This window comes from Syngnathus typhle, unplaced genomic scaffold (assembly GCF_033458585.1).
Source record: "Syngnathus typhle isolate RoL2023-S1 ecotype Sweden unplaced genomic scaffold, RoL_Styp_1.0 HiC_scaffold_25, whole genome shotgun sequence".
Lineage (NCBI taxonomy): Eukaryota > Metazoa > Chordata > Actinopteri > Syngnathiformes > Syngnathidae > Syngnathus > Syngnathus typhle.
The window spans coordinates 605722-618912 of record NW_026871931.1 but is presented as its reverse complement, the minus strand read 5'-3'; the positions used below and the strand labels follow the sequence as shown (position 1 = coordinate 618912).

Below are 13191 nucleotides of genomic sequence, written 5' to 3'. Positions count from 1 at the left end.
CAAACGTTGGAGGTGGTCATTTCTTAATGCGCAGTAATAAACTCGGCACTCTAAAGCACCCGAGAGCGTTTTTTTCGATGCCAACCTAACCAGAGTGACGGGAGCGGCACAATTCAGAAAAAGTGCTCAGCTCGCCGAGAAAATGCGATTTAAGCAATAAAATTAAAAATGCTTATTAAACATAAACCAACCGTTGGAGGTGGTCATTTCTTCATGCGCAGTGAATAACTCGGCACTCTAAAGCACCCGATAGCGTTTTTTTCGATGCCAACCTAACCAGAGTGACGGGAGCGGCACAATTCAGAAAAAGTGCTCAGCTCGCCGAGAAAATGCGATTTAAGCAATAAAATTAAAAATGCTTATAAAACATAAACCAAACGTTGGAGGTGGTCATTTCTTCATGCGCAGTGAATAACTCGGCACTCTACACTGTAAAAAAAAAACCGTTGTTTTTACGGTAAAAAACTGGCAGCTGTGGTTGCCAGAACTTTACCGTAATAAATATGGTGTAACATTTTTTTACATTACGGTAAAAGGATATTAGGACAGTTGATTTCACGTTTAAGATTGCCATTCAATTCAATATTTTACCGTATAAAAAAAAGGTTTTTCCAACAAAAGAAAAGCTGTTTTGCCATATATTTGACAAGAAAATACCGTATGAATGCCGCATAAATTAAATATTTTGCCATTAATTATTACACTATTTTACTGTAAAAGTAAAACTGTAATTTCCACGGTAAAAAACTGGCAGCTGTGGTTGCCAAAATTCTACCGTAATAAATACGGTAGAGCTTTTTCTGCTATTACGGTAAAAGGATTTTGTACTGTTGATTTGACAGGTAATATTGGTATTTTATTTCATATTTTACCGTATAAATAAATATTTTTTCCATCAAAATAAACAGTTTTGTTTTCAAATTGACATGTAAATACCTTATTAAATAAGGATTTTGCTAGGAAATGTTACAGTATTTTACTGTTCAATTAACAGTATCTAATATAAAATACTACGTTATTCTGTACAAATTCCCTGGAAATATCATATAAATAAAGGTTTTCCATTAAATATGACTGTGTTTCACCGTATACTTAAAGTGAAAAGAATATTTTGGTGTCCAAAATTTTACCGTAATAAATACGGTAGAGCTTTTTCTGCTATTACGGTAAAAGGATTATGTACTGTTGATTTTACAGGTAATTTTTGTATTTTATTTCATATTTTACCATATAAATAAATATTTTTTCCATCAAAAGAAACCTAGTTTTGATTTGTAATTGACATAGAAATACTATATAATATAAAAGATTTTGCCTAAAAGTATTTTAGTGTTTTACTGTACAATTAACAGTATTAAATATAAAATACTACTTAATTCTGTATAAATTCCCTTTAAATATCATATAAATAAAGGTTTTCCTTTATATATATATATATATACCGTTTTTCCCATGTATAATGCGCCCCCATGTATAATACGCACCCTAAAAATGGCTGGAAAAAAGCCTGTACCCATGTATAATACGCACCCAAATTTTGACTCTGTAAACGTAAAATTATTTCAGAAAAAAGATCATCTTTGGGAACAACCGGATGGTATTCTGCCGGTCAGTATCACTGCGCATGCGCTAGTAAACTCGATAGCGAAGAAATGTTTCAGATTTGTGTAGGGTACATTGTGACAGCAAACGAGCAGGTGATCGAGCAGGCATCTGATACGAGAGCATTGTGTTCGTATGGAGCGTGTTTGAAGTGAACAGCAGAGAACAAAGCGCATCCGTAATGGCGGCCTCCGTATCATATCCGGATTTAAAAAAATAATAATAAAAAATGTTTGTACCCATGTATAATGCGCACCCCAGAAAAAACTGCCAGCTGTGGTTTCCAGAATTTTACTGTGATAAATACAGTGGAAATTTTTCAGTATTTAGATTTTATTAATGTTGATTTAACTTTTAATGATTAACATTATCCCACATTTTTTCCATCAAAAGAAAGACATTCACCCGAGAGCCAAGAGCAGTCACCCCGTCGCCCTCCTCTCTCTGCCGCTGGAAGGGCGGTGTGCGGTACATCTCGCGGGGCCCTTGTCCGCGGCGCATCGTGTATTGTTGGTTGCTGCTTTGTGTTGCGGGGTGGTGTCCTATGCTGTATGGAAGGCGGGCCGGTGGAGGGGATCGGGTACGGCGGCTGTACTCCAAAAGAAATCTGAAAATGGACAAGAAAATAATATAAACCAGGATTTGCAGGTATTCTCATTAGATCAGATTATTACAGTTATCTCATTCCTCTCGTTCCTCCTTCTTGGGGCCACGATTCGATTCAAAATCGATTTTTGATTCAAAAAGATTTTTTATTAAAACGATTCGATTTTATTCATAAAGATTTCTTATTGGGTTTCTGATCATGATCTACTCTCATCTGCTTTGGTATACAGAATGACAAGTGGACATAAAAGTGTCCTTTTCACATTTATTACCGTATTTTCCGGCCTATAAGGCGCACCTTCAATGAACGGCCCATTTTAAAACTTTATCCTTATATAAGGCGCACCGGACTATAAGGCGCACCATCATGTCAGATTTTTAATCCAAATCAAATCATTCTCCATTTTATCTTTTTTATTTCAACTTCAGACGGAACAAATTACTTTATAATCATAAAATAATGATCCATAGTCTTTTTGATTCATGATTCATAGTCTTCAGCGGGCCACTTATGATTGATTTCATGACACAATGCTTTGGGCCAGTTTAAATTTAGGAATTTGGTCCATATATAAGGCGCACCGGACTATAAGTTGGTTTTTGAGAAAATTTTAGGTTTTTAGGTGCGCCTTATAGGGCGGAAAATACGGTAAGTTAAATTCTTAGGGAAGTGCCTTTATCAACGACATTGTGTGGTCCTCAATTAGGTAGCTATCTATACAATACGTTTGAACAAAAATAAAGGACTTCTGCATAATACAAAGCCTGGTGTGCCTGTTTTTTAAACAATTTTTTTTTAATTTAAAAAATCGATTAAAAAATCGTTAAACAAAGATCTTATGTGCATCGATTTTTCCCCCACCCTTACTGAATACATATAATACATTTATTAATAATACATAATAAATTAGTTATTGCCCATTACTCACAGGACTTTTGTTGCATGTGCAGGGTCATGGTGAATGTAGTAGTCGTTGGCTCTCTTCAGTCCATACTTTGCATGCCCCTCTCTCATCTACGAGTGTTGTCAGTCTCTCTTTCTCACTCTCATTCTAGGGAATACAGTAAGTTTAAACATAATTATATTATATTTTACCAAGAGCATATCAAGCATTTTATAGTGAGATCTATTTTATAATCAAACGAAACATCCTATTGAAGAAATGCCCCACCACTGTCAGTCTACAGCAGCAGTGTGTAAGGAAAAACTTACCATAAACGTTGTGACTGAATGCATTAACAGGTCCACGTTGAAGGAGGACCATGTTGACAATAACATCACCACTCAATTTCAGGACCTTTGGAGGTGTTTGGCTTGGCCTATTGGAAGGAGATCAATAGTTTGAGGTTTGAGACTGATGTATATCTGATCTAATGTATATATTCCAAATAAGTTGCCAACTTACCAGCTCAGTTCCTTAGCATTCCACTCCACCCCTCCATACAGTTGAATAACTGAACATTTTAGGTGTTTTTTTTAGGGAGGGATAACAGGTCAAAAAGTATTCCATACAGAAATGGTATATATAATGTAATAATTAGGAACCCGAAGATTATCTTACTCATAAATATGTAATAAACATTGTCCAGTCACCAATTCAAGTTTAAAGTATATAAAACGTTAGAACATTGCGATATGATTAGATATGAAGGACATGACAAATGTAACCATTTTTGACCAGTTGAAAAGGGATAAAAAATTATTCACTTTAACATGCCTAATTAGACACGAAGACTTTGGGAAACACCAGATAAATATTGGGATTTGGTTTAAAAAACAACTGGATAAATCTATACAAATTTTTGTTTTTGGCGACTGGATGGGGAGCACTTCTCTCATGTGAATTGCTTAGAAATTCCCTTATTGTTAACCACCCATCCTCTAAATCAGGGGTCACCAAACTACGGCCCGCGGGCCGGATACGGCCCGCAGGACCGTTTAATCCGGCCCGCCAACCCTGAATAAATTGTATTATTAAACTTTTTTTTTTTTTTTGCTCATTTTGCCTGCAATGACTGCGTTTCCCCAGTAGATGGGGAAGCGCTCGCCTGCGCATTTACTACCGGAAGCCGTGTCAGAAAGCTCGGTGCACACTCACAAGTGCGTGTACGGACATGGCGCACTCGCGCTCTATTTGTATCAGTCCCGAATTTAGAGCGTGGGCTGTGACGACAGCATTCTTGTAATTTGCGCGCTGAGCTTTCAGATGCAGTTTTGCGCTAAAGCCACCCACAAACCTTCCCCTGGAATCCTTCCGTTAAAATGTCGCCCAAGTAAAGCAGGGTGAACACAGTGCCGAGCGTTTAAAAGAGTTGCCAATTTGGCTCGACGTACGCGACGTGACGTTCAGCCACATGAACGTCAACATCTACCCGTCACAGATCGAGGTAAACGGACCAACACCTCGGATCTCGCCTAAGAATTGCCACAACAAATTTTACTCCAGACTATGACGCACTATCAAACTTTAACAAAAAAGACAGCGGTGTCTACAAGCCTACTGGAACCTACAAAAGGATTATAAGGAAGGAACACAAGAACTTTAAGAGACTGCTCATATGTGTCAGAGAGGTTCTGCTCTGACAACTGAGCTGAACTTTTATCTGTTAAGATTGTGCATGGCACAACAGAAAGTTAATGTTCCATGGTTTTTTTTCTATGAAGAACCCAGAGAGAGTTATTTAGTTATTATTTATTTCCTGTTTTTTCTGTGAAGAACTCAGAGAGGGTTTAGTTATTATTTATTTCATTAATAGTGTTATTATTTGTTTCCTGACTTTTTTTTCTGTAAAGAACCTGGAAAGGGTTATTAAATAACTGTTATTTGGTTATGTGTGGCTTTCTGGAAAATAAAAAAAAAAAAATTTTTTTAAGCTCCCCTACGATCGTCACACTTTTTCTGTTACAAACTGCCACCGGCCCGCCATCAGAGAAGGGAAAGGTTATGTGGCCCTCACAGGAAAAAGTTTGGGGACCCCTGCTCTAAATGCTCAAGGTCTCTTGTTTGTGGTTGTATGTCATTCCCGCACCTTCCTGTCAGTCTTAGGCTGTCTCTCTCAAATGAAGGTTAAAAGCCCAAAAAATATCTTGATAGAAAATGGCCATAGCTGTTTTTATAGCATCAACATTTACCTAAACTTTATTTACCCCTTTCCTGGCAACCATACCCACTTCTGTATAACAAAAAGCCTCAACAGCATATGACAAGTTTTTTTTAGGTTTTTTCGTACATATTTATTGACAAAACTCCATATAACAGCTTGAGTATTGACTCAATAGATTGAGTCAGGCTGTATTATGTGTAACTCCGCAAACAGTCAGCAGCTGTGTTACAGTGAACTGTAAATTGCATTTAATAATCCACTGGCAGACAAATAATCAACTATGACTCTCTGAAAGAGTGACTCACATAAACGTGATTTACATGGGACTACAATATTTTCAACACTTATTCTACTCAATAAACCTGAACGACCAATTGGCCACAAAAAACATGTTCTTCTTACATTTTGAAATATAGGAAAGTTATTCCACTTCTGTGAAGTTGTAAACAGCATTGGTTTGAAATTGTACAAACTATAGAATTCACAAAACAATTACCTTAAAGACTGTAAACGAAAAAAAGTGCCATCAAAGACATTTCTGGATTAATTAGCACAAATCCACTGATCGCTCTCAGTGAAGCTAAACACGTACCTTTAGAAACCACCAGACATTTTCCAACAAAAAGTTAACACTGGATTTCAATTTACCTTGTGGTACAATTTTAAAAACAAAATAGGTACAGTGTACCATAACATATTGTATACTTGAACATCCAGTATACCTGAACACACATTAACCACTCATACCTTAACCACTTGTCCCTAAAGGGTTAATAGGGTGTGTCTATCTCCACTCATGGTCTGCGAGGTCTGCAATCAGAGTGAGGACTCTAGGATTGACTGAGAGTACTTTCTTTTTTTTATTCCACTCGACCTTGGTGCCTCTCTCAGGATTTATTGAGAAGAAACACCTTCATAAGAAAAAAAACAAAGAAGTAACAATTAATGGGTGAGATCAAAGAAATTATTGCTCTAGCAGAAATAAACTGTACCTTTGGAGAAACTCTAGTGTTGATCGTAGTTCCACTGGGTAGTGTATGTTGAAGCAATAGAAACTCCCAAACAGCAGGCAAACGGCAGAGGTGAAGGAAGTGATGTGGTCGTTGACAACCTTTTGGTCAATGCTCAACATGAATGTGTCAGCAGAAAAGCAACAGGACCCTGAAAATATTAACAACATAAAAAACAAAATGAAAAAATAAAAACATTCAGTTATAAGGACTTAAATGTCAGATATTGACTAAAATACAATGGTGCTTATTACATTAAAACAACAACAACATTTTAATAGCGTACTGAAAACTGAGTTAATTTAAACTATGCTATTGCATTGAATTCTCCTATGGGCTGGTCTTGGTGCCAGGTGAAGTAATAAGATATACAAGTGTAGGTAGGTAGGTAGGTAGATAGGTAGGTAGGTAGGTAGGTAGGTAGGTAGGTAGGTAGGTAGGTAGGTAGGTAGGTAGGTAGGTAGGTAGGTAGGTAGGTAGGTAGGTAGGTAGGTAGGTAGGTAGGTAGGTAGGTAGGTAGGTAGGTAGGTAGGTAGATAGGTAGGTAGGTAGATAGGTAGGTAGATAGATAGATAGATAGATAGATAGATAGGTAGATAGATAGATAGATAGATAGATAGATAGATAGATAGATAGATAGATAGATAGATAGATAGATAGATAGATAGATAGATAGATAGATAGATAGATAGATAGATAGATAGATAGATAGATAGATAGATAGATAGATAGATAGATAGATAGATAGATAGATAGATAGATAGATAGATAGATAGATAGATAGATAGATAGATAGATAGATAGATAGATAGATAGATAGATAGATAGATAGATAGATAGATAGATAGATAGATAGATAGATAGATAGATAGATAGATAGATAGATAGATAGATAGATAGATAGATAGATAGATAGATAGATAGATAGATAGATAGATAGATAGATAGATAGATAGATAGATAGATAGATAGATAGATAGATAGATAGATAGATAGATAGATAGATAGATAGATAGATAGATAGATAGAATAGTATAATTTGATGTCAGTATACATATAGATTTAGCTGCGGGGTTTGGTTAGACATTTAATTTTTGTTTACTTACCACACACAATTATGCAGGGTGTTGCCGGCAACTTCTCTATCTGAACCTCTTGGGCCAGGCATGTCTCCTCAACGTATTGGAGCAGGTTCTCCTCCTTCTCACCAAAATGAGCCAGTAAAAGAAGTACCATCTTTACAAGGTCTTGTGAGCAACCATCCAAATGGCCCAGCTCAGTCTGAAACTTGAGAAGAGCATCCAGGACTTGTTTGCGTTTTTGTGCATCAACATTCTTGAAGAAGTTTAAGAGGCGTCTTCCTTTTTTCTCCACATTGCCAAGGAAAGTATCCATTAGACTCAGACCAGTAAGTTCTTGGAAGTGTGCTACCATACCAGCTTCCTTGAACAAAAAGGGCCACTCTTGGCTGAGTTTCTGAATGCTTGTCCCCTTGTTGATGTCTTTACGCTGTGTGTAATAGGTGGACTGTATTAACTTTTTCACATTGTCTGCATTGAAGTCAATCTCTTCAAACATCTCCTTCATCTTGTTTTTTTTTTCTTGCTGACTCTCCATAGTCTCAGAGAGTGGCAAATATTTCGGCTCCCAGTTTATACAGCCATATGTGTCTTGAACTCTGGCTTTTTGTTCAGCTGGAATTTCTTCAGTATCAGACTCATCTGGTGCAACCTTGCGTTTTCTTATTTTTGGTGTGTTGGGTCGTTTCACATTTTCAACTCGTGCTTGGAGTTGCTTTACCAGTGAATGATATCCAGGTCCAATGACATCACCCTCTATGACATCTTGGAGGGCTTCTGGATACTTGGCCACCATTCTTTTGCCTATCTCTGTAGTGTTGTGTTTGGTTGGATTATTACACATCTTCATGATCTCAGAAACCACTATCCTTACCATCTCTCGCCGCAGCCGCGGACTAGGTCTCACCTTCCTTTCTAAACTCTGCACTAACTCTTCAGGGAGCTTCTGCCATGGTATCTGGAATGTCTCTACCCAGTTTGCCACAAAAGTGGAACAGTTACCTGAGGGGGATGAGGTGATTGAGGAGGATGATGGTGAGGGAGAGACTGAAGGTGGAGAGGAACAGACGGACAGTGGAGAGGAAAATGCTGCAGTTGTAGTGCTTGAGTCTGTAACAGAAGAACAGGAGAAACATTAAACCTTGAAGGATGTCGTGCTTCTCTGTTGAATATTTTATGTATTGTTAATATGGCTGCAACTAACATTTTTCATTGTCAATTAATCTATTCGTTGTTTGGTCCATAAAATGTTACAAAATAGTAAACAATGTTGATCACTGTTCAAGGCCTCAAGTGTCTTGTTTGTCCATAATATTAGAAAATGTTGTAAAATATGAGTTTTCATATTAAGTTTTTCCCTTTTTAAAAAATTTGACTCAAAACAATGATTAAAATAATTGTTACTTAATTTAATAATTAACTGATTACTTGTTAACTGTTAAATAACTGGATAATGTGTGCTATGCTGTTATGGCAATGTAGAAATTTTGTGAAATTATGTTAAATTTAAAAAACACTTACTGTTCTGGGCCCAAGCAGCAACAAGTCTTCTGGCTTGGACTGGCTTCAACACTGGCAGCAAGTCTCCTTCTGTAATGTACTGCAGATCATCTATGGTCTCAGCACCAAATCCCTTCAATGTATCTTCCACTGAACTAAGAACTGCTTGAGGAAGGTCTGGAAGCACTGCAGCAATTGCACTACTTATCGTCTGTATCTCTGATTCAGCCATATCTATCAGATACACAAACACAAAGAAGTTGGCCTTTAGTCTACTGACATCAAAGCATCTACTCTGACAATACACTGTGCTTCAGTGGCACTATCTGGTATCATTTTTGATGTAAGATGATAATGGCCACATGTCAATCAGTTCATTAATGTGTAGGCACTGCAATCTTCCACTGTCATTTTTCACTGAGTACATGTGGTAGTGTGGCAGGAATTCTGCTGAATACACTCTCATCAGCAAATGAAGTGCAGAATCATCTTTAACTACAAGGAGGAGGAGTTCACCAAACTCCATTGAGTCATCATTCCTAGTGACAACGAATTGCCCCTTTTTGTATATTATCCCATTATACTGCAAATCTACAGGAATCTTTGTATTAATTTCAGTGAAGCCAAATTGTAAGACTGCATCTTTAACTTGTTCACTGTATAGCTCAGAGTAGAAAGGTACGCCTTCTTTCATAAGCAAGGCTTGAGGACTCACTGACCCAGCTGAAAGATAGGCCTGAAACATCTGATGTCTTTCTGAAAGAGTGAGACACAGGTTTTTAAAGTTTTTCAAATGCCTTGCACATCTTTTAAAGTAACTATGCTTACTTTCAAAGCGCATAGTCCATAGTCTCATCAGTGGGCCAAATTTTAAAATCAGTCCTGGGTAGTGGCGCAAATAATGATGCTTTGGTCTCAAGTTGGTATCTGGAAACAGTGCTTTCCTGGAATCCAAATATTCCTGAATTAGAGCATCCAGGTAAAGAACCTGTGGCTCAGAAATCTTTTGAGCGCAAATCAAGTCAACTATGTCCTTTAGTTGCAGAGTTAATTGCCACACATCATCTTGTGCGTCTTCCACTCTGTCTCCAATGATTAAAGGTAACAGTCGTAAAAAGTTCCAGTTTTGTACAGCATGACCAGAAAGTCGCAGTGTTTTAGGACTGACCTCACATGGCTTGGAGGAAGCATCTACAGCTCCATATTTGAACTGATTAATGCGTCTGTTCAAAATAGTGTATGTGAACCATCTCTTTTTTTTAACAAAGTACCTCAGGTAAAGTGCTAAATCATAAGATAGGACACCCTCAAAGATGTCGTGACCAAGACAGGGGGGGCAAACCAGGCAGACAAACATCAAAGTGTTTTAAGGTATTAAATTCTGACCTGAACTTTATTCCATGAACATCCGCCACGCCTTCAGCTTGTAACTGATCCACTGCTGACTTGTAGCTTTCAGGGGTTCTTTCTGGTCCGCAAGAAATTGGGTCATCCCCCTGAAATTGAATTCGAGAAATGAGGCAGTATCTGCAGAAATATTTTGAAGAACTGAAATTTTCAGTAAAGCCACCAATGCAATGCGAGCCCAAGTTGTCTCCAGCAATGCAGTAGAGAGTCCCTTTAACAACATTTTCATCTGCCATTGCAATCCCATTCTCCTCCAGTAGTTTCAAGTCAGCCAGTAGCTCTGAAAAAACCTTGCCATGGCCAAATTCTTTAAAGTCCTTTTCTCTACACAGCAAAACCAGCTGCATGTGATCAACATTTGATCGAAAATGTGGGGGCAAATTTAATAGTGAGAAGTACACAGCCAAAATTTTGTGCTTCTTTTTTGCAGAACCCAAAGGGTTAACGACCTCAAATGCATCCTGGTATAGTATCAGCTTAAGGCAGTGCTTCTCAAATAGTGGGGCGCGGTGCTATTCCTGGGGGGGCGCGTGTGACCCTGGGGAACAGGCTTTTTTTTTGGCAGTACTAGAATAAAGTGTAATTGCGTGTTTACTACAGCAGGGGGCAGTGGCGCTCTCATTGTTACTTCTGTCACGTTTGCGACAGTGCAACATTTTACGACTTACAAGACAAGTTAGGATAGTCACGGTGGGGAGGGGGGGCGCGAATAGTTTTCTTCTTGCTAGGGGGGGGGCGTAACAGAAAATAATTGAGAAGCACTGGCTTAAGGCAAGATGCATTTTCTTGAAAAAAGGTATTTGATTTAAACACCTTACCATCATGGCAGTCACAGAGAACATCTGGTTTTGAAACAGAATTATCGTAAGGAGCTGCTGACATGAGCACTGATTGTAACATATTCTTCAGTGTGTTTAACACAGGAATGTAGTACGCAAATCTTTCTGTTCTGTTCTCATCTCTCCCTAGAAACACCTTTTTGGGCTCAACATATTTAAACATTTCTTTGAAACACTGTGCTCTAGAGTATGCTGTCCTCATTGGCCCTGTGTGACACGCTGAAAACAAATCACATTCCTTTACTGTATCACAGATTTTTACAATCTCTTCATCTGATACTGACAAATCTTTCAGAAGCAAGTTTAATCTGTTCAGTGTATATGTGTGTCCCATCTCATGTATGTTTTGAATCTCTTCAACGATGGTCTGAATAGTAGATGCTGGAATAAGAAGCTGGCCCATAAGTTTTATGTAAAATAAACACACATTTCTGAGGTACAAGTCACTGAAATTAGACGAGTCCCCAAAAGTGTTTTCAGCAGCCTCTGATACACTGGCAGTTTCGTGCACGGTAGGGATGTTTTGCTCATTTGTAGAAGGACTTTCTGAGTTTGTATCTCTGAATTGGCCACAAATCACATGTGCTGAACAATGTCGGTGTTTTCTGGACATATGAGAAGTAAATGAAGACTTCACAGTAAAAAGTGAGGTTTTGCATCCTCTCACTGGGCAGTTTATGGGGTGTCCCTTTGCTATGTGCTCCTTAAGGTGAGCAAGCAACTCCCTGACTCCGTCACACTGGCGCTCACAAAGTGCAACCGTGCACTTCAATGTAGCTTTAGCCATAGCATGATCCGGAGCAGTCAACGAGACTGCACTATGGTGGCGATAGAAGTGCGATTTTAATGCTGCATATCTAGAAAATACCTGCTTACAGTCAATTTCCACACACTTGAAAATACAACGGGGCTCATTGCGATGCAGTTTACAATGCAAAACATATGCTTTAAGAGACTGAACAGATTCTCCACAAACACAACAAGAATACATCTTACACGTCAAACAGGGAAATATCAACCATAAAACCTAACCTAAAAACCATATAAAACATCAACCTTACCGTAGTAAGATGCTGAAAATGAGCAAAATCCAAAATGAGAGTAGAGAAAGTTTCGACGTTGTGGTGCTGCTGCCGTAACCGTTCGTTGCTTCGTCCACTGGTAGCGGAGCCAAGTGCAAGGCGCTGATTGGACGCCTCGTCAAGATTCAAACAATCAGTTTGAATTCTGGCGCCCTTTCTTTCTTTTTAAAAATAAACAAAAACTCTGTAGGCCTATTTTATTTTGCTAAGTCCTTTTCACCTTTGGTGGTTATTGAACAGGTTTACTGCAAAATAATAAAAAAAAGGGAAAAAAAGAAAATCAAGTGCAAGTTTTTTCGATCTTTTTTTTTTAAACGACTTTTCACAATAATGGACCATCTATAAATGCAAACTTCAAGCCTACAACCTGTTTATTTCATATCGAATATCATATATATATATATATAAACAGATTAATTGGTGATTATGAAAATTATTCAAGATATTTGTAACTCTAAATACATTTAAAAGTGTAAAGGCTCAAATTATTCTAACTTTCTGTCTCTCTCTCTCAATTTGTTTTTCTCAGCAAATTTTAAAGATGCTGCAAATAACTGCACAAGACAGTTGTGGCTACATACACGCACAAGCATGTGCTGTCGCCCTCTCCGTGTCCACACTGCCACACTGGTAGGATAGAGTCTGCCGGAGCTTTGACACGACAGATCGTAGAACTTTCCGTGTGGTACCTGTGTTCTAATGTTAGCTAATATAGTAGCTCAAAGAGGCTTGAATAGTCAATTTTGGATAGGAACCCTCCTAACTAATTGAAATTACCGCAATTCCTTGCAGCAGCAACAAAATAATTACGCACCGTTCGGTCATTCACAACCAGACATAAGAAAGAAAATAATGTATTTAAACAGTCTGATGTAGACTGCAGCAGAGAGAGTACGCGATTATCAACATATAGCCTACGTGTTGATGTGATGTAAAAACTTTTATCATGAAGTGCGTTCTG

At 38.0% G+C, this 13191-nt stretch overlaps 1 protein-coding gene and 1 long non-coding RNA gene across 4 annotated transcripts; both read right to left on the bottom strand.

The window, feature by feature from the left end:
• Positions 1-1731: 1731 nt before the first annotated feature.
• Positions 1732-6684, bottom strand: LOC133147014 (uncharacterized). The gene is made up of 4 exons (XR_009711476.1): positions 6306-6684; positions 3422-6224; positions 3138-3260; positions 1732-2209 (listed from the first exon to the last, which is right to left on the bottom strand). It is a non-coding gene; the product is annotated as an uncharacterized LOC133147014 (long non-coding RNA).
• A 592-nt stretch (positions 6685-7276) lies between these two features.
• LOC133147013 (uncharacterized) lies at positions 7277-12572 on the bottom strand. Of its 3 annotated transcripts, none has more exons than XR_009711474.1 (5): positions 12210-12544; positions 10289-10398; positions 8924-9136; positions 8405-8512; positions 7383-7610 (listed from the first exon to the last, which is right to left on the bottom strand). XR_009711474.1 is itself a non-coding variant. In XM_061271128.1 (4 exons), exons 3-4 carry the CDS (start codon positions 9132-9134, stop codon positions 7422-7424), a joined length of 1302 nt encoding a protein of 433 aa, XP_061127112.1. In that variant the 5' UTR covers positions 9135-9136; positions 10289-10398; positions 12210-12572; the 3' UTR covers positions 7277-7421. The 3 variants fall into 3 exon arrangements, 1 of the variants encoding a protein (XP_061127112.1); XR_009711475.1 differs by having other exon boundaries at positions 7483-7523; positions 12210-12546; XM_061271128.1 differs by having other exon boundaries at positions 7277-8512; positions 12210-12572.
• Between the last annotated feature and the right edge of the window lie 619 nt (positions 12573-13191).